Source organism: Thunnus albacares, chromosome 21, assembly GCF_914725855.1.
Source record: "Thunnus albacares chromosome 21, fThuAlb1.1, whole genome shotgun sequence".
Classification (NCBI taxonomy): Eukaryota; Metazoa; Chordata; class Actinopteri; order Scombriformes; family Scombridae; genus Thunnus; species Thunnus albacares.
This window is the reverse complement of record NC_058126.1, coordinates 20,556,595-20,583,603: the sequence shown is the minus strand read 5'-3', so window position 1 is coordinate 20,583,603 and position 27,009 is coordinate 20,556,595. Positions and strand designations below refer to the sequence as shown.

The window sequence follows — 27,009 nt, the reverse complement described above, 5'->3', positions numbered from 1 at the left end:
TATTCAGCGTCTACCACAGACGGTGTTGTTACTCATACACCTAAAAGATAAATACATGCGTCACAGTGAAATGTCGAGATAAGTTACAAGTGTTGACACAACTTTAATGTGAGTTCATCAGGTATGTCATTAGCATGTTGACACAGTACCGTTCCTGATGTAAAATGTGATTATCAGTTTTAATAAAAGTATCACTTTGTAATGAACCTGTAGAGAAGAGAGGGAGGTAGCATCACACCCACGCCGTGTTCCTGTCATATGGGTGTAGTTGTCAGCGACTTGAGGGCTTAAATAATAGCTCAAAAATGTTCACACCATCACGTGTTATGAGCTGTCGAGATGTTGAAAGACGTTTTCTGCTTTGCCTACATTTAAGTCTCATGCGTTTAGAGGAACTGCAAGGATAGTTTTATCCTAAACATTCCTAAAACACATTCTACATTAAAATCCCATATCACCATATATATTGATCTAGTTACCTAAATACCTTTAACTATACCATCGACTACTCCATGTCTGAACTAACAGTAAACACCACTAAACCCTAAATTCCCAGAAAGCTGAAATTTCACTGAAAGCTGAAATGAACCCCTTCCATGAATGGGTATCTTAATATTTAAAATAATAAACTATATACTGTATTTCTGATGGAAGTAAATGCTAAATATCATTTTATAACAACCTGGATAACATCTTTCAATAGTATTGTGGGAAAACGTACATGTGTGTTTCCCATAACATATATAACATATGATCAATATTTGTTATGATAATAACGGATTAAATGACTACTTGTCATGTGGAAGTGTTGCTTATAGTGTGAAACACAGAGTTTCATGGTGTCTTTCAGCCCATTGTTTTGGTTTTCAGACCCACAACTTGAAGTTTTGGTTCACTCTCACTGCTTTCAGCATCTTTTTAGGTGGCAGCAGGCAGTTGTTTTCAGCAAAAAAGCTCTAAAAGTCCACTGTACACTACCTGCCCAGCACCAGACAGCAGACATAGTTGGTGACTAGCTGCTAGCATTTAGCAGGGCTTGGTTGAGACCAAAACTGAGCTAAAAGGAGAGTGAATATTGGATTTACATTCAGAAAGTGGACAGAAACATGACATCCAATTAATGCTGATCTGTATCTGCTGGATGTGTAAAAAGGCAACAGTTTGCTAACAAGTTTGACATTTCTTTTTACATTTTAAGTTGGAAGTGTTGTATTTACATCTTGTTTTTGCTGCTCCCACATGACCAAAAAAATCAGTCATTGCAGGTTTAAAGAGTAGCAACAGCTCCAATCTTGATTTTGCTGACCTCCAGTAGTTCAAGTTCTTACCCTTGCAGTGGTCAGTACACTCTGACATCACTGCAGGTGTTGTTACAGATGTGAAAGAGCATCATATCATCACATCCATCTTTAACGGTAGCTATGATCAGAGGTGCAACAGAAAAAAACAGCTATAAAAAACTTCTTTTATCTTATTGCTGTCTTGCAGTATTTTACACGTAAGGTTGCTGAAGTGTCACTTTTGATACAATCGATAGGATAAAAAGATAAACGTTGCCAAATATACTGTATCTTTTGCTACATCATGCTATTACATTGGAGGCAGAAACGTTCTTTATATGCATACAGCATCCCTTCCCCTCCCTCGCCTTTTATCCAGCCAGCCGTGATGCACTGCTCCACATGATAGCACTGAGGTCAGGCCTAGCCATTCATTTAATAGACCTTTAATATTTCCAATCTATTACTGTATGTCAGTCGCTCCTGTGAGGGGTTTTTCTTCCTCCCTCCCTTTTTTTCCCCTTCTGTTCATTCATGGAGGGAATTTTCAGATTCTTGATTAAAATTAGCGTTGTGTAGAGTCCTTTCACACACACACACACACACACACAGAGCATTGTCTGGGGTTCCACTTCCAGTTTTTCCTCGCTAAAACTGGCTTCCCCCTTAATGCAAATTGACATGGCATTAAGGGCTAATTAGGGGACTAAACTTTGTCCTATTAGAGAGGCCGAGGCTCGTGCAGACTGCTGTATCGTAACAGGCACCTTCTGACATTGCAGGGTACAGCCCACCTGGGAATACACGAGGTGCAGACGGAGACGGAGAGGAAGAAAGGTAGGAGGTGTGTTAAGTGGGAGGTGTGTGTGGGGCGTAATCAGACAAGGTAATTGATTAAAAGGTTGATTAAGGTTAAAGGGTTTTCAGAATGGGTGTGAGGAGGGAGGGGAGTGTTCAATGTTACTTAATGGCATCACTGCAGTGTCTCTGACAGCCAAGGTCGAGACTCTTGGAGATAGGAGAGTAGGGAGTGGAGAAGGAAGTAAGAGTGAGGAAGACGGACGTACAGAGGGAATCACGGGTCCTTTCTGCAGTCAGACAAGTTAAGGCGAGCTGAATGTATCTCTAACCATAAAGCCCTGATATATCTTAGTCCTATAAAGGTGGCTCACAGCTAACACTCTGAGGTTATATGTGGTTATATGTAGGGTAGAAGTGTTACAGTACGTCATCACAACCCAAGTCACACCTGTAGCAGCAGCTATAATTAAACAGACTTTGTGCAAATATGGTTTAAAATTGCCACCTTTTTTCTTCATTTTTACACTCTTCATTATCTACATTATTCACAAAACACGCAAACATAATATAATTAACTTAAGTTCACCCACTGATGATGACTGATTATTTTAATTGTTAAAAAATGAAGTGTATTGTAAGGGCAAATATCAGATGTGAGGTGAGCCAGACCAGAGATATTGTACAATGGTTCCTAATTAAATGAATCATCTGTATTGATATGTTTATCTTTACTGCAGCAAGCTATGACTGCTGTCTATTTTAGGATTGTACATTAATGTAACTATTAGCAGGTTACTGAGAACAGGGCTCATACTGGACAGGTGCACACTGATGGTGAGAAAACCTGTGAAATTCAGTTTGAATTACTGAAGAATAAATGACAGAAACATGATGTCAGTGGACCGTTACGCTGACATAATCCCTTAAACATTTGACTGTCCTGATTTAAGTACTGATAAAGGGTCATTTTGGTGGCGGTGATGAACTCAGTGAATTTATTTATCTTAACATCAGTTCAATGTTTAGACTAATAAACTTCTGTGCTGCACAGTATCAACTGATTGCACTGTGTTCTTAGAATTATAAAAGTTTCAGAAAATGTGCTTCATCACTTGAGAAATTAAGCCAACATTTCAAAAAACTGACTTAGAAAAATATCCAAATTCAAAGAAACACTTGCAGGCAGTGAGCAAAAACGCATCACAGTAGGACAGTTATTCGACATGTCTTTATGCCACATTTCCTTACGTTTTGTTATTTCTGTATGAACCAACACATTTCTATCATACTGTAGATAAATCTGATAGTTAAACTGAAATATTGGTTCTAGCACCGTGGCTCTGATGCGTACCCTCCTTCCTGGTGATGCTTCTAATGATGGATGTGTGAATTTATGAACATCTCACTCATTGTAAGTCACTCTGGATGAGAGCGTAAGCCGGATACCTAAATGGTAAAATGTAAATGAAACAATTCAGGTGAAGACGACTAAGAGGTTTTAAAGCACTCTATTATTTTGCTGTGCTGCTGCAAAGCTGACAGTCACTGAGAACTTGGTAAGTGCAGGTGTATTCCTCCAGAGACAGGACGTCAAATCTGCATACAGACACTTCCAGACATCGACGTGCATTTCTATCAAGAGCAATCTAATGTCTCCGAAAGCCGTCAGAAGAGACAAACGTGACACGGCATTTCATTTGTAGAGCAAGTCCGCTGTCACTTCTCGTTTGCTCCTCGGCTGTTTTGTTAACTCACGTGCAATCGTCATTACTCCGCAATTACGACAGGGTGGTGGGATAGCCGGTGTCTGCTGCACTTTTAGCTGCTGTGGTTCGCTGTCAGGGAGCGTTAGCTGTAATTGCCGGTGAACGCGGTGGAAACGAGAGGCTGTCTCCCCTCAAGCTCTCAACCTCTTCTGCCTATTAAACCGCTCGCACTCTCTCCTCACCTCTGCTGTTTCCACAGGAGGGATGGGGAGATTATGCCACATCATTATGCAATATTGGAAATTCTGGAAAATTAGCGAGAGAAACGGCAGAGAGACGGCAACTTGATATTGTTGAAGCAAAACAAAAACATGCTCACAAGTGTAGGATAAGGAACTTAGGAACAGAAGAAAAGTTTGATTCTTTCAAAAACATTATGAGTAAGAGCTGTTCAAAAATGACATTTTCATTGACTAGAGTTAGAGTCTTGGCCCCTCGTTGCATTTTTGACTTGTTTTTGATAACATTCATACATGAATTCATTGATTCTGTTGGCCATAACTTGTTCATTTAATTTACCTATTCATTCATGCATTCATTCATTCATTTTAATAGTATATATGAACATATGTTTAGTGTTTCCCTGTGCTTCCCTATTCCTCAGCAGTTCAGTATTTGTATTCCTTTATATCAGAAGATGGAGCTCACTATATTCAGAGTTCATGACTTTCAGATATAAGACTGACTAATTTCATTTAATTATTTTTCCTCCTAATTCATTAATTAACTAGGTATTCATTAATTCATCAATGGAGGTAGTGTCCCTAACTTTACGAGTGTATAATATTCATTTCAAGTGTAGTGTTTAAGAAAGTGGAAAAAGTTCCCAAATACACACAAAACAATATTCCACATTTTCCCCTTTAAGACATACCTTTATCATCATGTCCACAAACTCATACAATATACACGCCCCACATTCAAACCACATAACTGCAAACTAATAGGGAGCAATATATTAGATGTTTTGATGTAAGATATTAGACAGGATATAAATGACTGAACTAAAGCTACAACAACTAGTCAATGAATCAGTCAGTGAGTAGACTGACAGGAAATGAATCTGAAACTATTTATTGATTAAGTCTTTTTTAAGCAAAAAATGCCAAATGTGATGCTTCCACATATGTGAGAATGATGCTTTTTCCTTGTCTTACATTCAAATTAATGGAACATCTTTGGGTTTTGGACACTTGGTTGGACAAAACTACACCATGAAGATGACTCCTGGGGCTGTAGTATATAGTGACGGACATTTTTCATCGTTTTATGGTGTTTTGTAGACAAACGGATTAATCTGCAGCTGAATCGATAACGAAAATGATCGTTAGCTGCAGCCTTAGACGGGACAATGTTAAGCTACTAATGAACAATAAGCCAAATTCAAGTTTGGTTTCTCCTCACTCAAACTTCAAGTGTCAAGTAGCAGAACAACTCTTTCTCAAAAGTACTGCAGCTAAACAGTAATCAACATCTTCAAGTTTTTTCTAAGTGGTTTTTAGGCTAGATAGCAGAAGTTTGGAGAATCATTACATTTGCCTTAAAGTTTGTGTAAGTTTGTTGCTCGGGATGCACCGTGGAAGTACAAGGAAGGAAGTCAACGACTATCGATCGTTTGGGAAGGGACTAAGGATGGAGAGAAGGAAAGGAAAGGAGGAGGGCTGTTGTTAACTGTGAAACGCTGGAGCTTAATCTCATTACACCAATTGTCTATGGGAGAGAATTACAGTAGGTTCTGCAGGAATTATACATGTTGGGGTCGTACATAATGAGCTCTCTGTAATCCTCCCACTTGCAATTAAATGCTGCCAGTGAGTACCAGCCAGCCAGTACACACATGTAGACATAAACACACACACACACACACACACACACTCTTCTTCCGCCTGTTAAAGAGCGCTGCCATTGAAAGCCACAGACAAGCCTGACAGTCATCGTTTTGAAATGAGCGGCTGCAATTGAGTGTTAACAGCGAGCGGAGTGCCAAATTACACAGAGTGGGGGATTAACGCAGAAACGGACAGATAAATGAACAGGAGAGCGAGGGAGGAGAGAGAGAGCGGTAGAAAGAGAAAGAGAGGGGAGAAAGAGGAGCAAAGCGTCTAAGTGAGGAGAAGTGCTCAGTAATAAATGAGAGGCAAGTGGAGGATTTGGCTTAGAGCAATAGCCAAATCAATGTGGCACTGTAAAAAGGAAAAAAAAAAAAAAAAAAAAAAAAGGAGAAAGTGCTGGAGGGATTCACAGACCAGAGAGAGGCTATAGCTCCACCCGGTGGGCCAAATTAAGACTGCGACATGTGGCCATCAGTCAAACTGTTGAACATTCAAGTATCAATTTGTGTGTGTGTGTGTATGAGAGAGAGAGACTGACTCAGTGTGTCCCTGGAAGACGTTGACAGAGTGGATGGACGGGTCTCTGAAATCCCACAGTCTGAAGGTGGTGTCCCTGGACGAGGTGACCACCAGACGCTGGGTGGGGTGGGTACAGCAGTGGGTCAGCTCCTGGTCATGGCCTGCACACAGACACATAAATACATGATAGTATTCACCACTAGAGTTATGAACATCATTAAACGGCTGCTGCAGGAAGATAACTGCAAAAGCACTTAGGTGAGGTGAAAGAAGAAAAACTGATTTTGTCATGAGTGCAGATTCCGTGTGGGTCTGCTCATCTCCTTGTCAGTGACAACTCCACACACAAACAAACAGCAGGTTAACTGCCACACATTTGTCTCAAGTGTTGAAAATAATGATGTCTCATTGTTTAAAGTACCAGAAGAAGAGGCACAAAATGACAAATTGTTCCTACTCCTGCGGCACAGTCTGCTTAGACTATATTTACTTGATTGTGTAGTGTTAGACTAGGTAGAGAAATAGATTTCTTCCTGTTTAGTTTGAGGGAAAACATCGGCCAATTTTGTTTAAAGCTGTTCCATAAAATAAACAGTTTTCAGTTCAGGTACCTCTTCACTCAAACTTGGAAGTTTCTGGTTTTTAGAAACTGCTCTGGATAATGTTATGTGTATCTAGGGAAATATGGGCGTTTTTTAGGGAGTGAACTAGAATTACTGGTGAGTTTCAAGCACTGGAACATATTGATACAAATACACAAATTCCAAAATGTACGTCTGCTGTGTCAGCAGAAGAATATTATGGCAGAACAAATAAAAAAAACATGCAAATTATCCCCAAAAAAATCAAATCACATTGTAAATATAAAGATACCAGATTAGGGTCACCAGACGTCCCAAAAAATTTGGGACAGTTCTGAATCCCAAATCCTGTCCTGTTTGTCCCGAAAATGAACCGTTTAGATAATAGTAACAGATAATATGAAGAAGCTAAAACGAGAGCTGTCTGTATGCTGTGAGACTCGATTTGACTTGAGACTTGAAGGCAAAAATGCTGAGGAGACCTTTCAGACCTGACTTGGTGACACAGGAATATTGAAAAATGCTGCACTGAAGGTATTGTGTCTTTTGGAGCGCTGCCAAATTGTCATGAATAATTAATAACATAACGGAGATAAGCGCAACAAGCTGCTGCTGTCACCTGGAGAAAATGTAGAAGACTCTAAATTCAAATGAGAGGAGCTTTTCATTAAATTATCAATTAGTCTACATGAAGTAGCTCAATAGTTTTTTTTTTACTCTCTGAATCTGTGAAAATATTCTGTTCAAATCTCTTATGTAGGCTATAACTCCTGATTTTAGTTATTTAAAAATATCCAGTTCGTTTTTGTAAAATAATTAATTATAACTGATGTGTTTTTACTTGTCTACTGCACTGATTAAGCTATCATAAATAACATTGTTGATGTCATTCGACCTGTTTTAAAGCAGATGATGGGGAGTGCAGCCGTGAGAGGGATTTGTGATAAAAATATCTTAATGTGTTTGTAAGCTCCTAAAGCTTAATGACAATCTCAGCAGCTGAAAATGTGTTTAAAACGACTGTAACATATCTGTCACCTGTGCATTACGCTTCACGCATCATGTAAACATTCATATCATCCTCACAACCAATCGATCTCTCTCTATTTGATCCATTTGTACAAACTGATCTTCTTCAGGAGGCCACACCTACCCCAACTCCCCTGTCCCAAATTTCACTCATTCTCATCCGGTCACCCTACACCAGATAAACATTATGATGTCTGCATACCAGTGAGTGTGTGCACCAGCTCGGATGTCTCCACCTCGTACAGGTTGGCAGCGCGATCCCAGGAAGCTGTCACCACTTGTCGGCCGCCCACCAACCAGTCCGCTGCGATGACAACACCCTGGTGGCTCTTCAGGGTTGCGGTGGCGACCCGGACGGTGGGGACCTCGCAAGGGCCCTCGCCGTCCACCTCGCCTTCTTCTCTGTCCGATGAGTCCTGGTCGTCATCACATGGAGCCTGTGAGAGCACAAAGAATAGTTCAGTCGGTCAGTGCGCTGCAGTGATACAAAAATTAAAAAAAAAACCACTGTGAGAGCTTGGATTTGTTCTTGGTGATTCATTTACCAAAAACTGGGTAACAAAGATCAATAAGGAGGTCTAACTAACAAAAAGTGAGAAAAAGCATGAGTAACAAGTGAGATAAATGAGAGATTTTCATGGCAGCAGACCTGAAAACCAGCATGAAACAAGTAGAGAAATTGTGATATTACTTGTAAAGTGACTTAATTCTTAATATTCACTGACTCTGAAAACTCCCTGTTATGAATACATGTCTCAAAACTCCATGAGATTCCAGCATATTCCAGCAGTAACAGCACAAAGCTACTCACACTGACATCTGGTGGTGGCTGTGGGGCAGGAAGCTGCACCATGTAGCGCCAGATGTGAGCCGTCTGGTCCCCGGAGGCTGCGGCAACACAAGCACACATCAACAAACATGTAGATCTACTCAAAATCAACTACTGGAGGCAACGGCGGCAGGGGAAAGACGGTCAAATAATCATAAGGAGAAAGAAATATTAAATGTAGCCAATGCAATAAAATAAACACGTGCGTTTAAATACCTGTGAGGGCCATCTGCTCTGTGGGGTGGAACTTGATGGAGTTGACTGTGGGAGAGACAACAACTTTGCTGATAAGATAACAAGACATATATATATATATATATATATATATATATATATATATAGACATATATCAAACATTCATATCATCACACTAAGTGAGCAAATATAGACAGAGACACTCCTTGATCCAACAGTGACTGATTATTAATGCTGTAAATAGCATTTTGACATGTCTACGTGGTTCTACACTAGTGCTGGGCGGTGTGACCGAAAATTTGTATCACAGTATTTTTTAAGATTTGTGCGGCTTCACGGTACATCATGTTTTTTTTTGTTTGGTTTTTTGCATGACTGGGCCTTTATATAGATTTATAGAGGCTTATTCTACTGTCAGGAGTACATAGAGTTTACATGAAACACTTCAAAAGTTTGTTTCAGAGTCTGTATGACAGTAAACACAGGAACTGGCTGCCTGTAGCAGTATTATGTATAACTGCATAGAGATCTATATCTGGGACAGTTTGCCAACTAACCAAACCACCCACATATTCATCCACTCACAGTGGTTTGTTTACATGTATCAGGCTGACACCATGGTTAGACTGTAAGGAAAAAAACTAAGTGCAGTGACGGATTATCCCGTGGACTATTATGAGGACGATTATGAGTCATTTCACTTTGACTGGCCGAGCCTATTTATTTGAGCCGGAGTACGCAGAGAGGAGATAAAATAACTGGAAGAAGAAAAACAAAGAACAGAGGCAGAAGGGCAACAGGACAGTCCGGAAAGTCAACATACAGTAATGATAGTAACTGCTGATGTTCCTGCAGTCACTCTCCTGAAGAGTGAAGAGGAAACTTTTTGCAGTGGGACCTTTTGCTGCCAGACTTGGAAAATCTACAAGTGTCCACGGACAAGACTAATCCAAGCTGTGTAACCACTAAACATGGACACTGGATGAATCTTTATACCGCCCAGCACTATTCTACACAAATACAATTATAAAAGTTTTTTATTACCTGATCCCACGTGTCCGGCATACCTCAGCAGACATTTGCCAGTCTCTATACTCCACAGCAGAGCTGAGTGGTCTGTTAAATGAGAGCAGGGGTGGACAATATATCACATCAAGTAACTGGAGGCTGACTTCTTTATCACCTAATGATTTACTAAAGTACTGTATTTACATCGTGTGCTACCAAGTTGGATCTCTTGTTTCACCTCGTACCATAAAACAATCCAGAAATGTTCCACTGAGCCCAACTTTTTTAGAGTTTCTAGCGATGGCAGACGATGGAAATAAAAACAGATTGAACATGTTTATCATCTCCTCAAAGAATCAACTGACACGCTGTAAGTTTATAGCAACTCTTGCCTGGAGAAATAAATATGAGCAGTGACAATAATAGTGTTGCGTAACAAATGCCATCAATCATCAAAACAATGTTGTACTTTTCTGGAAATTGCACCAAAGTATTACAATTAATTTGACAGTGATGTAATGATGTAAATATTGAACGCAGCACCTTTAGTCTTTAATTATTCTACACTAATTATTCTAATTTTTCCATTACTACCACTACAGTATGTGGCATGTCTACTGTGTATAGAGCAGTGAATGATAGATTTAAACAGTAAAGGGATTTGGTGTACCTGCAGATGCGGTTCCCAGGACCACTGGCTGAGTTCGGGTAACACTGAGGTCCCAGATCCCGTCCCGGTGGCCCACATACTCCTTCAGCAGCTGGCACAAAGCCCGGGAACCAGTGGTGGCTTTGAAACTAGACACAATCTGAACAGGCAGGGAAGAGAGGCGGGCATGATGGAGAGAAGATAAAGAGGGATGAGTATTCCTCCTGGTGCTGAACCAAAGCCAAGCTAAACATATGCTTAGAGTCCAACTAAAATTAAACAGGTGCACCGATTCAAAGTTTTCAGAACTGATATGAGTGCCAAGTATTTTAAGTAAATGGGCCGATATGAATAGCAGCATTTATACGACTTACAGCACTAATGGTTTACTATGAGACCTACTGTGGCACAGATACAAGAAGTGAATAAATTGGGTTTATTTGTGTTTGATAAATGACGGTAATAAAATTGAAATCTACATGACAATAACACAGACTGGCCTTTCAATGTTTACATGTGTCACACAGTCTGTTGTTGGTCTCTGACCAACACATTAACTAATAAAGCACAGTGTGTTGGATGTAGGGCCTGTATCACAAAGCAAGATAAACAGCTTAGCCAGCTTTCTCTGGGTTTAGTTCAAGTTTTCTGGTATCATGAAACTGGCAGAAGGACAAAAGTTTATAATAAAGTGAAAAGTGATTAAAGGGAAAAAAACATGGAGACATTTTTATAGATCAATATAATCATTGTGCTTTCCATGATAATTATGTCAGAGATAGAAGACACATTTTTGCACAATTATGTATCCACTCTGGGTTTAAAACAAACTGAGAGATTGTTTACCACAGACTAATGAATGGCAATTATAGCTGCATATTAACTGTGAACACTGCTATTTAGTTCAGTTAATTATAAATGCAACATTTTGTCATTATCAGGCATTCATTTCTTTTCCTCAGTTATTTTTGCACTGACTATCTCTACAGTCTTTCTTTACTTTTAACTAATGATCCCGTATTCATAATAGTTTGTTCATCATTAGATAAAAAATGCTTAAAAATGTCACTAAACAATAGTGACATTTTGTTGTTTTTGTTGTCTATATTCACTCTAAACTACTGAACATGTTGAACATGCTGATCATATTTCAAAAGGTCTGTATAAAAAGTTATTTCTAGCCTGTGCCTTCTGTTTAAAAGTGGTGGAGAATCTGAAGATGTTAGTATTTATAGTTTAAATGTTTCAAATGTCACAGAAGTGAAAAAGACTTCACTGGACGAAACTCAGATCATTTGATATTATATTTAATTTCAGGCGTTAGCTGTTGTAAGCTAATTTGTGATTGTTGCTCAGACATGCTGTTTAATTAAACAACTTAATTACTGCTGGTGAATATTCCTCCCCAATGCAAATTAAGACATCTGGTCCTTTTTACAGTAAGAGTTGAGCTTAGTTAATGAGAATGTTCTGTAATCAATCCAAACATTCATCTTTGAAATTAATGGGAGAAATATTTACTATGTAATGCCATCTCTCCCTTTTTCCATGAGTGGATCAAGAGCAGAGTTATTGTTGCATATGTGTCATTAAGACATTAACATTATTTATGAGTTAAATTAGCAACAGCTTGTCCAACTGATCTGTTTGTGACTGTCAGGAATCATTTTATGATCAAAATCCTGTCAGCAGCAGCAGCCTGAGCGGCACAGAGACACGCAGACAGGTGAGCTGCAGCCTCTCAGGTGAGCTCTGATGTCACAGAGACACACAGACAGGTGAGCTGCAGCCTCTCAGGTGAGCTCTGATGTCACAGAGACACGCAGACAGGTGCAGAGTTGTGTCGCCCAAATCCACAAACTGAAAGAAGGACAGAACTCAGGTGAAGTTTCAGAGCTTTCCATAACACGACTGTTTGTTTAAGTCCAGCCAGCTACTTTATTATATTACATTTTGATTCTAATAAAATAGTTTTGTTTAACAAGTTGTGATTCACTATGCGTGTACATTTACAACCACTAGCATCCACTTCAAAACAATGTGAGCACGATGATAGAGAAACGTGCCTCTCTCTCTGCGTCAGTCACATGCTCTATATGACTGTGTGTGTGTGCGCTCATCTGAGAGGTTGTGTCCTACCGAGTAGAGAGCAGAGAGTCGTCTTAAGCGTTTGACAAATATTAGCAAGATAATTGATGACTAAACACATTAAGAATTGAATTGCTTGCACAGACAGGGGACATCCTCATTAGACAAGCTACTTCGGAAAACATCTGAAAACACTGGTGGCAGCAACTTGACGATCGCACAGTAAGTATGAAACAGTCTACTGAAAGTAATGAATGAACAAATGAATGAATTATCTTAATTTACATTGTGCATTTTACAGCAGAGCAATCTAAAACAAACACACTAAAACAGGCGCTGTTGTCAAAGTAACAGGCCTGTGTCATATGAGGAAAACGTAGGCTACGCCTCAGCCTCACACTCAGGATGATAGTGAAGATGAAAATGAAGACGAAGATGACTAGAAGTTGAGTTGATTCAGTAGATTCACATGATTCATTTTTGGCATAGGTTTATTTTATAAATCATTTAATTTAAAACCAATACACATGTCCCCCTTTAAAATAACCTTCTTATTGTTGTTCCCTTGATAAACCTTAAAGTGAAGGTGCCAATAAATAAATAATAAATAAGACATGGTTTTAAATATTAATAACTACTTACAGACTGTGTGGTTGGCTACTCTACATCCTTGTGGAAAGCCTTGTGACAGTCTATAATATGTTATTTTTAAATAATTATTTTGGTCTCAGATTTATAGTTACGTAGTCTATCAATAAAATAACATATACAAAAAAATCAGAGAAACATGATACAAGTCCGGTTTCAGGTAAGTCAGCAAATGCATATTCAGTAAATATTTTGCAGAGACGGTCTCTTTATGTGTGTGCGTGTGCACGCATGTGCCTATGAAAGAGAGAAGAGTGATAGAGAGCACGTACACATACACAATTATTTTGGCCGTCTGACAAAAAATGCCCCTACCAAAGCTGAAACCAAACCTACGCACTTGCTGGTAATGAAGACCTCTGCTTCTGTCACATGAGCAGGCTGGAGCTTAGAAGCGAGCTATCGAGGAAAACCCAGAGTTGACTGAGCCGGTTGATAACTAGCTTTATGATACCAGTTATCCAGGATTGCCAATGTTAGTCTCAGTGAAGCCAGGTGACCCAAAGAGAGCCAGCTGAACTTACTTTGTGATAAAAGCTCCTAGAATAGTAGCCTGTTAAAGCCAGTGTGTGTGTGTATATCTTGTAAACAAGGTGTGTTTTCCTATCAGGGGGATGTTCTGCCAAAAGGTATATGAGACGTGTGGTGCACCTCTAAAAATAAGCATGTCTGGTGGTCTGGTTACATGTGGCCTTTAGTCGCTGCAGACATCCTGATGAACAAACTAGAGAGTGAATTGTTGTTCTATTTGTCACAATCTGTAACGTACATGCTGCTGCAAGCAGACGGCCGACCACAGCGATAAGCTTCATCATTGGTAGTCATTAGATGCAACAGCAAAGCATCTGGTTTACTCGTGTCAGACTGTGTTAATGTATGTTCTCATTCTGTCAGGTGTGTTTATGCTCACATTACACGTACAACACAATCTTATTTCTTTCCTGTCATTAGAAGACTATGAGCAGTGAGAGAAAAAAAAATAGCTCATTCCAGTCAAGGTCAACGCAGTAAGAAACTGAGGCTACAGTTAGTGCAGATCATTGCATTAGTTTCCGGTCTCTTGAGTCTTGACGAAATGAGTTTTTCGTCATGTTTCTTAGCCAGCTGATAGGTTAGCTGTATATTATGTAGCGGCTAGTTCTGTCGGAGGTTAATCTAAGAAGTCGTCCCTTGATCCCTTGTGTCCTCTTTTCTAATTTACAAGTCAGAAGAGGATTGTTTCTCACTCTTCATCTAGCTCAGACTTTGGCTGCATTCAGTGGAGTCAGATTTAAGAAAGGCAATGTCAAGCAAACATTTTAGGTAGAGCGGGAAATAAAACGCCATTTCACAGGATTTTCATTGATTATAAATATTAGTATTTATACCTTTAAGAGCTGTTCAAAGAGAGGTTTTTAATGGTTGCCGGATGACTAAACTTGACCGTTTTGATAAAAACAGTTTTCCACATCAATTATTAATTTTCATCATATTATATTGTTTTAAGACAGCTGATGGAAAGAGACTAAAGTCGTCTCATGGTTCTTCTCTACTGGTAGAGGATTCAAAGGGAAACTTCAGGATTTTTCAACCTGGACCCTAGTTTCCCGTCTTTTTCTGTCTAAGTGACTAATGGGGACAACAACTTTTGAAACTGGTCCATGATTGAGTGAGAGTGCTTCAGCCAGCAGCCACGAAATGGGCTACAATGTAATCCTTGGGGATTGGTGCAATAGTTCACTAAAAGTGCTTATTTTTGCCACTGACAGGCTCAGATTGTTGTTATAAGTGTCTGACAACATTATGAAAAGACCATGAGGGGAGATAAAACATTTTTCTTTACCTTTCGCTTGATCCGGTCTGTTTGTTGTTTAATTTTTGTGTCTAACCAAGTCTTGCTGAGGGAGAAGTTTCGTTCTGAAATCCCACGAGAGTTGAGTTGTTGTCGAAATCAGCTAAATATTCAGCCATGTCTTTAAGATAACACTAAGCTACGCTTTCTGCACTCCAACACAACAAACTCCTCCCGGCACTCCTCTTTCCAACTGTCACTCACATATCCACCGTTTCAGAATGAGACTTCTCCTTGAGTGAGACTGGACCAATTTCAAAAACCATTGTCCCCATTAGTCACTTAGACACAAAACGATGGGAAAATAGGGTCCCGGTAGAAAAAACCCAGGAGTTTCCCTTTAATGTGATGAGTAAGTTAACCAACAAGACACTTCCAAAAATAAAATGTTCCCTTTTAAGAAAGTGTAAAAACTTGTTTTCTAGATCTGACAAATGCAGCCGTTCACCCACATGACTTCTGAGAGGGTGCAGAGCAGAGAAGAGATGAGGAGTCAAGGTCAGACTTCCGTTAAAAAAGAGACTCAGCCCGCAGCTGCCCCCCACGATGCTTAGTGACAAACAGAGCATTCAGGAAGTTACCCATGAATCTCCTCCCAACAACTCCCATGTGGCCACACTGAAGTTGCGAGGTCCACCTATTTTGCCTTGGAAAGTGTACAAGCGCTATAACGGCAAGAGATTAAAAAAGGAAGAAATCAAGGGAGAGGTCATTTTGTCCAAAAAATGTTCAATTCTATGAATGCATCGTTACTTCACAAACTGTTACACGCCTCCTTCCCCTCACTCAGCAACAAAAGGCTTTTGATAGTCTGTTACCATCACCCCAGGCCTGAATCTCAACAGCTCAAATATTTACACAGATGACACATCTTCTGCGATCTATAGAGCGGCCTAACATAGCTGGAACCACGTACCTTGCTGGTAGAGGCTTTGTAGGTTGTCTTGAGCTTCTGTGACAGTTGACTGGTGCTGTGGCTGGCTGTGTGATGGAGAGACAAAGAACAATGAATGAAATTCACCATTGAGTGACAAACTCATTGGTTGGTTTCACTGCTGCAGTAAAGGCCTAATAAAAAGTCAAGACTTTAAATTGCACACAGCTCAACGATACAAAGCCGTGTTGTGTGTTTCTGGTAATTAGTTGTCAGTAGTGTCTGCATGGCTGCTAATGACGTTTCAACACATATGAAGTGGAAGCAGGGATGGATTTGTGTAACTCATGTCGTGGTGCTTTTTGGTTTGAGATACTTTTATACTTCTGATTCAGTCCTACAGCATATAAACAAGTCTTCTATAGCACCTTGTTATCACTTTCACGCTGTCACCCTCTGCGGTGTGAGAGGTAATTGAGATTATGTTTGAACTTATTAAAGACGGTGAACTAACATCACATAACATAATAATAGAAAGATGAAACAATTGATAGCACTCTCATGTCTGCACAGTAAATATGAAGCTACCCCCAGCAGCCGGTTAGCTTAGCTTAGCACAAAGACTGAAAACAGCTAGCCTGGCTTTGGCTAAAGGTAACAAAAGCTGCCTATCAGCAGCTCTAAAGCTCACTAATTAACTGTTCAATCCATAAACAAACCATTGTGGTTTCACAGGGATTTTGTGCTGGTCTAGTTTTTGGCAAAGTGTCTCCACTGGTTGTTTAGCAACCTCATGGTGACAATAAGACAGGATATTACAGCACCTGACCAAAAAATAGTCCAGCACATAACATCCTTTACAACCACAACATGTTGTTTAATAACTTCAATTTTTATGGGTATTAAACAAAAGTATACTGTGAGCTTTAGAAGTGCAGGTAGGTAGATTTCGTCACCTTTGCATAGAGCCAGGTTAGCTTTAGGCTATGCTATGCTAAGCTAACTGGCTTCTGGCTATAGCTTCATATTATATTGTACAGATATGAGAGTGGTGTCAATCTTCTCATCTGAATCTTGGCAAGAAAGCAGATAAGTGTATAAAAAAAGAAGCATCTGTTCAATGTGTTGAGAAAAACAGGAAACTGAAAGAATAACATAACTCCAACAGATCATGTAGGAAATACTGAACCTTTTGTTTTCAGAGCGCCCTTGGTGGGGTCTCCTCCTTCAATAGTCTGTCCATCTCCGGTCAGACGCTCATTCAGTGAGTCAATTTCCCGGCGCACTGTAATGTTAGGACAGTGACAGGGCTTTAGTAGACAAACATTACCTGCGCTCTGAAACCATTTGCTTAGTCAATCAACACCTGAAGATCAATAAAGTAAGGTATGTGACCGAGAACTCATTTACTCCACAACATTTCTTTTTTTTCATCTAAAGATTTTGACTACTTTGCATATCAGTGACTCACATTCAAGGTTTTCAATGTAGAGATTTTCAAACTCGCGTTCAATCTGGCCAAAAAGGTCAAGAAGATTGTTCCGTAAGGAGATGGGCAGCTTGGAGTCCTGGACAAACAGACAAGAAAAAAAAAAAGAATAAAGATTTGATAAACCTCATAGTAAGCTGTCATTTAGGCTGAAAAATGTATTTGCTTAACATCCTCCTGTAGTGTGGTATTCTCTTTTAATTACATAGTAGTATATTTGTAGAGCAAATACAATTTTACAATGACGAATTCAAAGCATCTAATATATTATCACTATTCAAAGGGAGGCTTGAGTGACTCATAAAACACACACCACTTAAACAAATCGAAAGCAACCCACAGAAATCTCTTGAAATCAGACACCACCTGCATTTGTGGGAACACTCATCGCTACATTTCTGGCTACAGACCCACAACCTACAAACGGTGAACAACCTACAAAACAGCCAGGGTCCAACCAGTCATATGCTACATGTCCACTGACTTACCTCCATAGTTATCAGCTGACCGCCAGACTAGCATGCACAGAGAAGTATAGGCTGCCGTGAAAACAAAGGATTCAGAAAGCTGCATCTGACAGCTCGCCCTGAGAGCTGCCGCTTATTCCTCTAGCCATGTGAAAGACGAGGAAACCAAATACTTGACTGTCACTCTTTCTTCTGGCGCGCGTTCAAGACCAACAGTTTGTCACAGCAGCGCACGTTAAGCACCTGACTATTCTGTCAGTGCCACATGTCAACACACTTTGCAAAAAAAAAAAAAAAAGGTCAATTAACAAACAGGCAGCCATTATGCATTCAAAGCTGCTTAGTTGTGGCCCTAAAACTCTGCATACTCTGGCTAATAATGGCAGCATTATTAAAATGCATTCTGTGCATTGTATATGGGTTATAAAGCTGTTTAGCGTGCCTGTGTATGTGGAACAAGTTCTCTTGGTGGGGGTGGGGGGGGTACATAAACAGAGCCAACTTGTCTGGGCAATACACAAAAAGGCCTGGTGAAAAGACTAATCAGACATGGACAAGCAGCCCATATTAATATTTGATGAGACAACAGGCCCATGCAAGCTGAGCTCTAGATTTAGTGGCTGATAAGTCAAGGACATTGTCAAGCAGAGAAAGTAAAGGACTTCAATAGTTCAAAACAAGGGTTGGGAAATACTGAAAATATCAACCATCACATTATTTTGGACTGAATATTTTGATGTTGATGATGAACATTTGGACATGTTGCTTTTAGAATATACAATATTTACATGTAAGTCCAAAAATCTGGATCTGGATCATAAAAAAAGGCATACGGGCCTTTTGGGAATCACTTGTTTGAAATCAAACATCATTAAATACGGGACCCACCTGTACAGATCCTGGAGAACCAGTAGCTCTTGGCCAAAATGTCTCCCGAAAACAAACACAAATTATGAGTATTGTCCATATCTTCCATGACAAAAATACATGATGATATAATCTAAAACACTAAACGGTCACTCAAACACCCTTTGTTCATCTAATCTGACTCTGAATAAATCCTCTCTACAGCCAACTCCCAAATGTTAACCACCAGGATGTTCTTGATCAAACAGAAACCAGCTTTTATCTCAGCACTGAAGAAGTTTGACAGTTCGCTACAACCGGCCTGCGTCAAGAAATGCCTGCTCACCGAAAAGCTTAGGCTCTTCCATTTCTGGAAGAAATAGATCCCTTGGTTAATCACTAACTTGATGACACCAGTGGGGCTAAAAAGTCACAGCAGATTGTTTTAATTAGAAGAAATCAGTAACCAACATGCACATCCACACCAGGCAGGAATATAGAGGATATCAACAATTTGACTAAGCTAGATCTTGTAGCTGCCTAAAAAAAAAGACACCAACATTTTTTCTAGAGGAGGAATTCCACAATCTCATAAACATAAAGTAGCATGGAAGTTGTGAATGTTGCAACACCAGGTAGTTATCGTCAAAATGCAATGTTGCTAAACCGGCTGGTACTGTAATCTTGTGACTGACAAAAACCAGCCTCAAACTGTAACTGAGTGACAATCAAAATGCTAACAAAGAATAAGCCGGTACATGTTTTTCAGCAGATGCACAGGAAGCTCTGAGGGTCATGTCTACAACATATATGTAAATATTACATGTTTTCTGAGCTGCTGTATGTTTACCAAATGTTGTCTGCAGCTGTCAGTGTGTGTGTGTGCATGAGTATGAGACAGAGAAAGAGCATCTGTGCATCTCCCTTACCTGTCCCTCCAGCATGTCTCCTCTCTGGATGCCTGGTGGCCTCTCCTCTGTGCTGTTGGTGCGCCTGATAGACAAACTGTGAGCCTTGCGCTTCTGCTTGGGGTGACGGGCAGCCGAAGCAGAGCCGCTGCTGCTTCCGCCCTCCACGGGCATCCCTCCTACCTCCTGGGTGGCCCTGCCCCCTGCTCAACTCCTACCTGAGAAGCAGGTAAACAAAGGCCGGGCTCTCGCTGGCTGCTGGGTGGGTGGGTTAGGTTGGTCGGTTAACTCCACCTGCCTGCAGGTAAAAAAAATAAAAGTCAAGTTCATGTTCACAGTCAATGCAGCAACTACTCATGGTTAAGGGTAGCCTTTCCCACAGAGATCTGAACTAATACAAATAGATATTTCAGTATGTATTTAGGACTGCCAATAGTGTCTGGGAATAATTAAAGTTAAAACAACACTACAAATTGCAAGATTTGCCCTGACACCTGCTATTCTATTATAATGAAACAACATAACTGCAAACTCCATTCAAAAATCTTGCAATTTCATGCTGCTTTGCTTATCAAATGTACATTATACTGTACTTAGTAACACCTGACTTGATGAATAGGGAAATCGTAAATTCCCAATGCAATGTAAGCACTTGATCACTAAAACCTCTTGTTGGGTTAATTCACCTTACTTGTGGTTGAAAGACGGTTGTGGGAACAGCCGGTAAAACGCCTGTGAAATTAGCCATTCTGTTGTTGGTAAATTGTGTAATCCAAATGTACTATTAGCATGTCTGACAGACCTTAAGTCATCTGCTATGATGTAATTATGTTTGACAACAATGCTGAGTCGTGCAGTTGTGATATAACGCCATAGATAACGTTACAGGCAGAATGAATGACTAAATGAAGCCAGAACACACATGAATTGGCAAATTAACTTCATTAACATGGAGAATGAAGCCAATAAAAATTAATATTCGACGTTCTTTCATGATTGGTAACCGAAACTGTCCTTGCATACACGGAACAAGACAGACACTCACCGCTGTCACAGCCCCCTTAACTTCATACTTAGCAAGTATGGAGGTGAAGAAACACGATTATCTGCCATATCTGCACGCCAGCTGCCACATTTCACCTTCACTGCGGCGTCAAACGTGAGAACATCACACAGCAGCTCAACGGCAGCGTCCTGACGCAAACTGAAATGATGTGAGGCTATGTTTCAGTGAGTGTCAACATGGCGACGTGTGAGTTAAGTTATTGGGGGATAAATGTCACGCTACACTTTGACAAGTATCACTAATTTAATCCTTTTTTTTTTGACACATCACGTATTTTTTTTTATTGGTGCACCAACTGCCGTGTCACGTGGGTTGTGTTTGCACTTTGTGTGAGCCAATGGGCTGCCTCGCCGTCGATACGGCATCCAATGAAAATGCGTGACGTCAGAAGCAGGGAGTGAAGGCTAAGGTCGGTCGAGCACAGCGTTCAAGCTTTAAAATGTCGCCATAAACAAACGCAAAATACGATAAAAGAAGCGGGGTTGTCTACCTGACACAGGTAAGTAACTGGAGGTGTTTTCGGTTTCTCTGTAGGCTGTGTGTGTGGCAGACAATGCATGCTTGTATCCAGTTGATAGGAGGCCTGGGTGGTGCGGCCGTGCGGGCCGTGCGGGGAAGTGGTCTGATGGCGTGTTGACGACAAGTGTTGAGAGTAAAACACGAAGTGGAGTTTGCTGGAAGGGAATATCTTTATTAACTAGTGTCCACTGATGTTGAGTGAGTTGTAGTATTACCTGTATACCTGTGGTGGAAGCTAAGTACATTTACTCAGGTACTTGTACTTTACTTGAGTATTTCCATTTTTATACTTTATACACCATTACAGCTTAGAGAAATGTACAACTTCTTACTCTGGTTTCCTTAGTCCTGTATGGCAGTAAACTGAGTATCTTTGTAAATAAAACTTGACATTTGGTCTCTTTGGGCTTTTGGAAACAGTCATTGACATTTTTCACTATTTTCTGACATTTTATGGAGCAAACAACTAAGCGGTTAATTGAGAAAATAATCAAAAGGTTAATTGATTATGGAAATAATTATTAGTTGCAGCCCTAAAATATGATTAACTGTCATAGAATAAGGAATACAAAGTTGTTAAAATGTGTGACTTCTCCATCAGCCGCAGTAAAATGCTGCTTACATGTTAATGCATAAGTTCAGCTCATAATCTAATAATATATACAGCAGGATAATACTCACAGGGGCCATGTTTACTGCATTGAGCACTTGTACTTTTGATACTTAATTTAAATATTTCTGGTAACACTTGTACTTAAGAAACATTTTTAGTGCAGGATTTTTACTTGTAACGGGGTTTTGTGGCGCTGATACTTTTACTTAAATAGAAGATCTAAATGTTTCCTCCATCAATGAATATTAACATTTAATAGAGAAATTGATGGAAATCAAAGGCAGTAAAATTCATACAAGATGGTTTTCTTTGTTTGAAATTAATCTGGTGCTAAAATTTTTAGTTGATTAATCAATTACTTAATTGGCAACAAACCTAATTGACACCAGTTTTGATAATTGATTAGCAGATGGAAATAATTAGTAGTTAGTTGCAGTCCCTAAACTGATCAGTTAAGCACATGTGTAAGAGCTTTAATGGGTTCAAATCATTCAGTATATGGAGAGAACAGAGTTAAACTACTTATCCAGGTTCATACTTTATGTAACATACTCTCTGATGGTCTTGTCATGAGGTTACATAACAGTAGAAAAAGGTGAGTTCATCTTCATCATCAGGATCCTCAGACGGTCCTCAGGTATTACACCATGTAACACATTTTTACTTGTTTTCTGTTCCTTTTGTTGTGATTTGGTGCTATATAAATACAATTGAATTGAAATACATATTAATATTGATTCATGTTGTTTTTCTGATTTTACATGAATAACGTGCTAATTGTCCCGTTTTTCCTTTGGAGGTGAACTTCTAAATATCATTGTCCAGGTCACAAAAACAATAGTTGAAGGGAATAATAGACATTTTCTATACTTTTTAGGCGTAAGTAATCAGGAAATAACACTTACTACTCAGTACCAAAAATTGTATATACAGACCCTGACCATGATCCTGACTAAGTGTGATCCTCTCCGGGTTTTACTAACACCCGCACCTTCAATCCTTGTGATTGGTTTTCTGTTTTGGTCAGGCGATGGTGCGGGCTGTGTGGGCGGTGCTCCGGATGGTGACCTGCGAGGGAGCCGCTGTACTGAAATTAAACGTACCTGGCACCGGTAGAGTCGCAGCATCGTGGCCCAGACCTCTCAGCACACCTACCGCCGCCTGCTACAGAACCATATCCAGGTAAGTGAGAGTCCTGTAGGCGTCTGCAGCAGCTATGTTAGTGCGGAAGTGTTTGAGAAGAGTTAAGCCTATTGACTCTAAGCTGAGAAGAACTGTATGTATTGATAGCTGAGCTCTGCTGCAGCCTGTCTGTTGTCAGGCCAAACTGTATTTAAAAAAAAACAGCATTTAATAAGTCTTTGCATATTAGTTCAAATAAACACTTCCAAAATGTTAACAAAGCATTCTCTGAACACATATATATGTTGTCTTTATTTCGGCATACATGAAATAAAGAAAGCTGCACTTATTTTAATATTACACATTTTGTTTACAAAAAATGTAAACCATGTGTCAGAGAAGCACAATGTGTTCATGCAGGAGACTGACAGGTCATAGCATGCAGGATAGAGCATCAAAGCAAGTGAAACTTATAGCCAATCAATTGATTAGCAGTAGTTGACAATAATTTCGATAAGTGATCATTTATGTCGGTTTAAAGCAAAATTACCTCACATTTACTAAGTCCAACTTCTCTAAAGTGACCATTTGCACCTTTTCTTTCAATGTACATTGAATATCTTGGGATTTTAAACTGTTGCTCAGACAAAACAAACAATCAGAAGACATCCTCGTGGACTTTAGAAGAATAAAACAATTAAGAATAATCAATGATTTAAAACAGCTTCATTGGTTGTTGCCATAACATACAAAATAACAGTAAGAAGGATGTTTGGGGAGGCACAACCTGCTGTTTGGGAAATCTTATCTTTTATCTTAAAAGTGCACAGTTATTGTTCAGGTCCAGAAAACACACTAAACCAACACCTGCTGTCTGTTCGCTCCTCCCCGTGCACTGCAGTGAGGTGAGACGCCTACAGTCTGCAGTCAGAATGCCTGAGATAACCACAGATCACCTGGACGAGAAGCAGGTGCAGCTGCTGGCTGAGATGTGCATCCTCATCGACGAGAACGACCAGAAGATTGGAGCAGACACCAAGAAAAACTGCCACCTCAACTCCAACATTGACAAAGGTACAGTACCTGTCGGCTACATTAAAATGCAAACACCTGTCTTGTCTGATCTTTTCTCCCTGTTTCAGATTTGTACCTAAAACATTTCTGGTTAATCATTTGTTTGTTTTACCAGGTTTGTTACACCGAGCTTTCAGCGTCTTCATCTTCAACAGCGAAGAGAAGCTGCTCCTACAACAGAGGTCTGACGCCAAAATCACTTTTCCAGGTTAGCGGCAAATCACACACACTATTGTGTCATATGTGGCATAACAAGGGTACTAAGCAGCATTAGTAGCAACGTGTTTGACCAGTGTGTTTGTGTGCGCAGGCTGTTTCACAAACACATGCTGCAGTCATCCTTTACACACAGACAGTGAGCTGGAGGAGAAGGATGCGATTGGAGTGAGGAGAGCTGCTCAGAGGAGACTCAAAGCTGAACTGGGTATCCCCATGGAACAGGTAAACTGTGTGTGTTGAGTGCACATGTATGTACTTACACAGTGCTCCTGGCTTCTGCATTAAGTGGAAGAAGATTATGGAGGATCTTCTCCAGCGTCTGATCTCCTCCTTCTTCCTGTTGCTCCACAGGTGACTCCAGATGAAATGACATATCTAACAAGAATCCACTACAAGGCCCAGTCAGACGGTGTTTGGGGAGAACATGAGATTGATTACATCCTCTTCATGCAGAAGGTACAGTTATACATTAGGTCATGTAAAGTGAAGCTCAACCTAGTTTGTGCTTTTCTTGTATTTTCATGATCTTTAAATTCTCTTCTAACCATCTGGATGAAAAAGTATTCTGTCCACTGCACTATATCAAAGTTATTTTTTACCTGTTTCTCAAGTTGCATCACAGAAAATATAAAATACTATAAAGTAACATCAATATAGACAAATAAAACTGATTATTAGAACTTTTACATTTTGGTTCAGATCGTGCAAAGTGATCACAGACATTTTTTGTTATTATATCTTTGTTTGGATTAGGGAAGAGTTGCAACTTGGGAAACAGGCTAAACATCTTTTTCTTAATTCAATGGACAGAATATATTCTCATCCAGATGATAAAAGAGTCTGTGGGAATTGTGGTAGGTGTTGTTAAACGATGCAAGCGTATTTCATTTTAAGAAAAAATTATGCTTAAACCTGCATTAACTGATTTTAACTGGAGAAAAGCTTTGGTGGACACAGCCCTTCAGGGGCTGTGGGTAAAAGCTGTAACACTGATGTAAAGTCACCTGTTAAGTTAATGTGGTGAACAAACAGTTGCTAATTTACACATCCAACAGATATGAGCAACATTCATTTGGTGTCATGTTTCTGGCCACCAGACTACTAAGTCTGTCTCTTAATCTTTGGCTCTTTAGCTGCTAAATGATGATTGGTGTTGGGCAGGTAGTGTAAAGTCAGTTTTTAAAACTTTCTAGTGAACCAAAACAGTAAAGTTGGGGCCTTAAAACCAAAACAGTTAGTTGAATGACTTGACTATAGTGGTAATACATGAGAGGCAAACTGGGGCTGATGAGTATTCTCTTCCTGTGTCTAATGACACATTGACAACATTTGACCAGATATTTAAAACTTCTGCTACATCATTAACACAGAACAGAAAGAGCTTTTTAGCTACAACCAGCTTTTCCAGAGATCCTTCGCTCCGTTCTGATATGAATCAATTTATTGCCAATGCAGCGTCAGTTCATATGCTATTGTTTTCCTATAGCAGTATAAACTCACTTTGATGAAAATCATGGCTAAAGGGAGAAAGTTGAATAAACAAACTCAAGGACTTTTCTAAGACGAGAGATGCAAATAGGTTTTCTGTGATTAAGCTTGCATACAACTCGATCCAATTAAAATGCTTATTCTATAAGATATAACTTTAAACTTGAGAAGTGCAGATGTCATTGATCCTTGCAAAACTAGTTGATACAATGCAGAGTCTAAAGTGATTAAATAGAAGAAAAGCTTAAATTCAGTATACAGTTATATATTGATGAAGTGTTTGTGTTTGGATTGTATTTGTCTGCATGCATGCATCATGTCTCTCAGCCTGACGTTATGGACAATGACATCGTCTTTTTTTTCATGTCTCAATGAAGGACGTGGAGTTGAGTCCAGACCCTAATGAGATCAAAAGCCACTGTTACGTGAGCAAAGAGGAGCTGAAGGAGATGCTGGCAAAGGCCAAGCGCAAGGAGCTGGAGATCACTCCCTGGTTCAGCCTCATCGCAGAGACCTTCCTCTTCAAGTGGTGGGACAACCTGCAGAACCTCAAACAGTTCATGGATCACAACAACATCCACCGCATGTAACCACAACCAGGATCAGGCTTTACCTCCAGTCATTTCAAAACCTGTGGTTGCTCTAGTACTTGCCTGACATTCAAGCACAGCCAGCTGAGCCGCTGGAGACCCCTGACCCCTTCTGATCCTCTAGCACCAAAAACATCCACACGGAATTCTTCATGGTTTCACTGGCTGCTTTTGTCAAGCTAGTAATAAGTGTAGGATTGCTGCTCTAAAAGTAGAAGCAGAGAATGTTTTAGTCTTGCTAAAAGTAAGAGGTGATGTGGTTCATGGTAGGTTTGTAGCACTGAGACGCTTCCATCTACACAGTAGATGACAGGTGATGACAGTAGAGCTGTTTGGCCGACTCATCAGTCTTAAGTCATGTTCAGAAAACAAATACATGCACGTATTTACATGTACACACACTGGATTTACAGACTGAACAGAAAACATGAGCATTTTATTAGGTAGAAAAATGCAGTGTCATTAATATCACCATGAAGAGGATAGCCTATTTTTATATTGGAAAACTGAAGTGCCTGATTCCAGGTCATTAGGTTGAGGTGAATAGTGTCTCCAAGTACTGATGTGATGATACAAACAATCACTATCATTCTACACTTTGTTGACAATGATATCAGTGAGTAAGATGTATCTTTGTACTCTTTTACACAATAAAGTATTTGATTGTGGTCACTGGCA

At 39.8% G+C, this 27,009-nt stretch overlaps 2 protein-coding genes across 4 annotated transcripts in view; one reads left to right on the top strand and one right to left on the bottom strand.

The window, feature by feature from the left end:
* Positions 1-21,474, bottom strand: part of LOC122972332 (WD repeat-containing protein 37-like) — a 25,749-nt gene extending 4,275 nt beyond the window's left edge. The window contains exons 1-12 of one of the 3 annotated variants that reach the window (XM_044339329.1): positions 21,197-21,474; positions 19,662-19,938; positions 17,402-17,498; positions 17,120-17,215; positions 15,973-16,037; positions 15,638-15,721; positions 10,511-10,649; positions 9,877-9,948; positions 8,854-8,898; positions 8,620-8,696; positions 8,011-8,245; positions 6,218-6,359 (exon numbers count right to left, since the gene is read on the bottom strand). In XM_044339329.1, the coding sequence (XP_044195264.1) occupies positions 6,218-6,359; positions 8,011-8,245; positions 8,620-8,696; positions 8,854-8,898; positions 9,877-9,948; positions 10,511-10,649; positions 15,638-15,721; positions 15,973-16,037; positions 17,120-17,215; positions 17,402-17,498; positions 19,662-19,814 (1,205 nt within the window). In that variant the 5' untranslated portion in view covers positions 19,815-19,938; positions 21,197-21,474. Of the gene's footprint in view, positions 1-6,217; positions 6,360-8,010; positions 8,246-8,619; positions 8,697-8,853; positions 8,899-9,876; positions 9,949-10,510; positions 10,650-15,637; positions 15,722-15,972; positions 16,038-17,119; positions 17,216-17,401; positions 17,499-19,661; positions 19,939-20,685; positions 20,986-21,196 lie in introns of those variants that run through there. The other 2 variants (XM_044339328.1, XM_044339330.1) reach the window with 2 other exon arrangements.
* idi1 (isopentenyl-diphosphate delta isomerase 1) lies at positions 21,093-27,009 on the top strand. The gene is made up of 7 exons (XM_044339331.1): positions 21,093-21,205; positions 22,866-23,020; positions 23,862-24,034; positions 24,150-24,242; positions 24,345-24,475; positions 24,605-24,709; positions 26,119-27,009. Exons 2-7 carry the CDS (start codon positions 22,869-22,871, stop codon positions 26,329-26,331), a joined length of 867 nt encoding a protein of 288 aa, XP_044195266.1. The 5' UTR covers positions 21,093-21,205; positions 22,866-22,868; the 3' UTR covers positions 26,332-27,009.

Bases quoted from the DNA above. Each gene is read 5' to 3' on its own strand.
- idi1 (XM_044339331.1), top strand. From the start codon at position 22,869: ATGGTGCGGGCTGTGTGGGCGGTGCTCCGGATGGTGACCTGCGAGGGA. The intron at 24,035-24,149 runs GTACAGTACCTG...TTGTTTTACCAG, and splicing joins CAACTCCAACATTGACAAAG to GTTTGTTACACCGAGCTTTC. The intron at 24,476-24,604 runs GTAAACTGTGTG...GTTGCTCCACAG, and splicing joins TGGGTATCCCCATGGAACAG to GTGACTCCAGATGAAATGAC.